At 40.0% G+C, this 3,023-nt stretch overlaps 1 protein-coding gene across 1 annotated transcript in view; it reads right to left on the bottom strand.

Moving 5' to 3' along the window:
- Nucleotides 1-1,982, bottom strand: part of LOC101856083 (uncharacterized protein C9orf85 homolog) — a gene marked incomplete at its 5' end in the record, with an annotated part of 13,072 nt that extends 11,090 nt beyond the window's left edge. The window contains 1 exon segment of the mRNA XM_005093160.3: nt 1,768-1,982. Within this exon segment, the coding sequence (XP_005093217.1) occupies nt 1,768-1,976 (209 nt within the window).
- Nucleotides 1,983-3,023: the final 1,041 nt, after the last annotated feature.

Genomic DNA, 3,023 nt, shown 5'->3' with positions numbered 1-3,023 from the left:
CTAGCCTCTTCCATCTAGATCTATGGAGGGTTATTGATAACGACACATAGAACTAGCATCTGCGCTTGTCATGGCCGCAACCAATCAACCGTGGCTCGATTTTTTGGGCATTTTTTGGTCCCCGAACCGGGGAATAAAAGTCAAATTTTAAAAAAAGAATCCGAACCTCTTTACTTTTGAAAGAAAGATCACTTCTTCACTTCGTCTCTTTCTCACTTGTGGTCACCACGTTGATTTGTTCACTACGTTATAGTTACAAACAATTTGTATTTTGTAATGCTGTTCCTCTTTTATTTTTCCCTCTTTGTGGTGTTTTATTTTGTTGGTGTGTACTCTTTTTTTCTTGTTATTGTTCTGATGTGTTGTTTTTCTATTAAAATTAAAAGGGAGGGGGGGATGTTGTACAGTGTAACGTCATTTAATTTGATGTTCCTACCTTCATTAGATACTAAATATATATATATGTGTATTATATATAGAGATTTTTGTCATGTTATCTTAGAGCGTTCCACCAAAACCGATTACATGTACTGACACCGGCAGGCCCCTTGTGTGTGATTCCATAATTTACATGTAATATAATATCCTGTATTTTTTTTTTTAATTACGCACATTTAGGGTTAAAACAGCCAACCTTCTTCGGACAGGTGGACACACGCCCTTATTTGTTAATTTTTGTGGTTGTTTATGGGCTGTTATAACTTTGATTTCATTCTGTTGTGAAACCTTTCTTTTTCACGTTTTTACAGTCATCTAAAAATCTCTAGACTAGCTCTTGAAAATCGAAATAGAACTAGACCCAAAAATTTGCTCCTTCCAGACCTCGCAGAATGGCAGAATGAAAGTTGGTGCTGAACTATCACAAATAGGAAAAAAATCACAAGACCGGAAGCCGGAAACCGTTCAGAGAAAACTTTATTTCTCCGAACGTTCTGAGAACGGAGTGTCCACGTACACGGTAACCGGGCACCTAGCCTCAGTGTCTACATACACGGTAACTGGCAACCGGGCTCATAGTCTCAGTGTCACTTACACGGTGACCGGGCATGTAGTCTCTCTATTACGGTAACCGGACAGTCCAGAACTCCAAGTTCAGTTTTTGTTATCCGGTGCTGCCTTCATCCCCACCCCTCCCCCGACTGTACCTTTAAAAAAATCAATAATCCCTCTATTCCGGAGCCCTATACTTCGCAGCGCACAGACTTTGAATGAACTTTGGTGACCCCAACCGGTACTCACAAAATGTGATGCGCCCGCACAGGTTCGCTGACCAGTCACAAAGGCGAGCCCGCCAAGACGCTTGTATGACTTTCTTTTTTTTTTCAGCAAGTGACAGCATAGGACAAACTGATTTATTTTCATTCCAGTTACCTTGTACGTAGATCATGAAGACTAGGTGCCCGGTTACCGTGTACGTAGACACTCCGTTCTGAGAAATAGTCACTTCATAAAACTAATGACTAATGAATATATATATGTTCATAATCATGGGAAAAGAGTTAACGTCTAGATCTAGGGCTAGCCTACAGTAATGTATCACCACATCACTGCTTCCCTTCCTTGATTTGGAAACTCAATAACAGTGCCCATTGCATCTGCATCATGAGGGAGTGAAAACAGAAAATGACAATGAAGTTCAAGGAACAACAGAATTTTTCTCAAAATGCCAACAAAAAAGCCACGAAATTGTGTAGGCTAGACCTAGCCTAGACTTCTAGATCTAGTAATAATAGGCTACTGTACTAGATCTATAGTAGAGCAACTTACCATGTTGATGGCTTCGTAAGAGGCTTATATTTTTTGTATTTTATTTTCCATTCAATAATTTCTTTGCACCGCTTACACAAACCCTCAGGACTTAAGCTTTTAATCATTTTCATTTTCCCTGAAGTATCATGCATGTCATTCTTGAAGGAAGAAGAATTCTGGTGTTTTTGTCTCCTGGTTCTGGAAACATTTCCTCTCTGAGAACTCATTTTATTCTAAGACTTAGTCAAGTGTAGTCAGTGTAGTGTAGTTAGTTAGGCTCCTTTATATTGTATCACTTAGCCTTAGCTTAGCCTACTTGGGCTTTTGTGTCTAGATATATATCTAGATCTAAGGCCTACTCCTTATTATACACAGCTGTACAATCATATAACGGATTCCAACGCAAACAATTGCCGATGGGAGCCACCCAAACAATGATAAACAATTACAATGTCAACAACCAGTGGTCTTTGAATTAGAATTAGAAAGATGGTTTCTCGAATCAAAGCACCACTCAGTTTTCACAGGGATACAGCACAGTGATGATTCTATTCGTCGTGGATTTGTTGATTCATACTCTTCAAGACCAGTGTTTTTGTTTAAATTCAAACACAAACACGTAGATATATCTACAAACACGTTGCCCAAATTTGTTTAGTTTAGGCCTGGTGTACACGCCACATTTCACGCGTTTGGTTAGTAAAAGCGAAAGGAGGAGAGCGGGGAAACCGGAAGCACTGGGAACTGGGAAGTGGGGGAAGCAACTCTAAATCAAAACATTCCAAAGACGTTCTATGTATTATAATAACCAAGGAGTTTACAGTAATGGAGGATGCTCTGTGGGCGGCCCCGCACGCCTGATTGGAGCCCTCTCTCGCAGCGGAACTGTGGTCTACCTGCGCTGCGCTCACGCAATGGAATCTAGAAAGAAAGAAGGTTTTATTCCTAGATTAGGAAAGTCAATTTTAAAAATGCCTTCCACCTGTGTTGTGTTTAAGTGTAAGAACCGATATGATGTTGCAGTGGACATAAGTTTTCACATGTGTTGTTTTTTCTTTTTAAAAAATCTGAATGAAAGTGTTTTTATGCCTCCCAGCGACACAATCTAGATCATTAACTTTTATAAGGGGCTGGCTGCGGCGCTACCTGCCAAGGCCAACCCGGGCAGAAAGGAGTACACTGTAACAACACCCCAGAAGAAAGACCGAGATACTTGATTTTTTATTTTTTTAAATTCTTATTCTAGTGTGTGTGTATGTGTGTGTGTGTGTGTG

The sequence above is a fragment of the Aplysia californica genome, unplaced genomic scaffold (genome assembly GCF_000002075.1).
Source record: "Aplysia californica isolate F4 #8 unplaced genomic scaffold, AplCal3.0 scaffold00059, whole genome shotgun sequence".
NCBI classification, from domain to species: domain Eukaryota; kingdom Metazoa; phylum Mollusca; class Gastropoda; order Aplysiida; family Aplysiidae; genus Aplysia; species Aplysia californica.
Note: the sequence above shows the minus strand (reverse complement) of the source record. Positions and strands in the feature narration are given on the sequence as shown.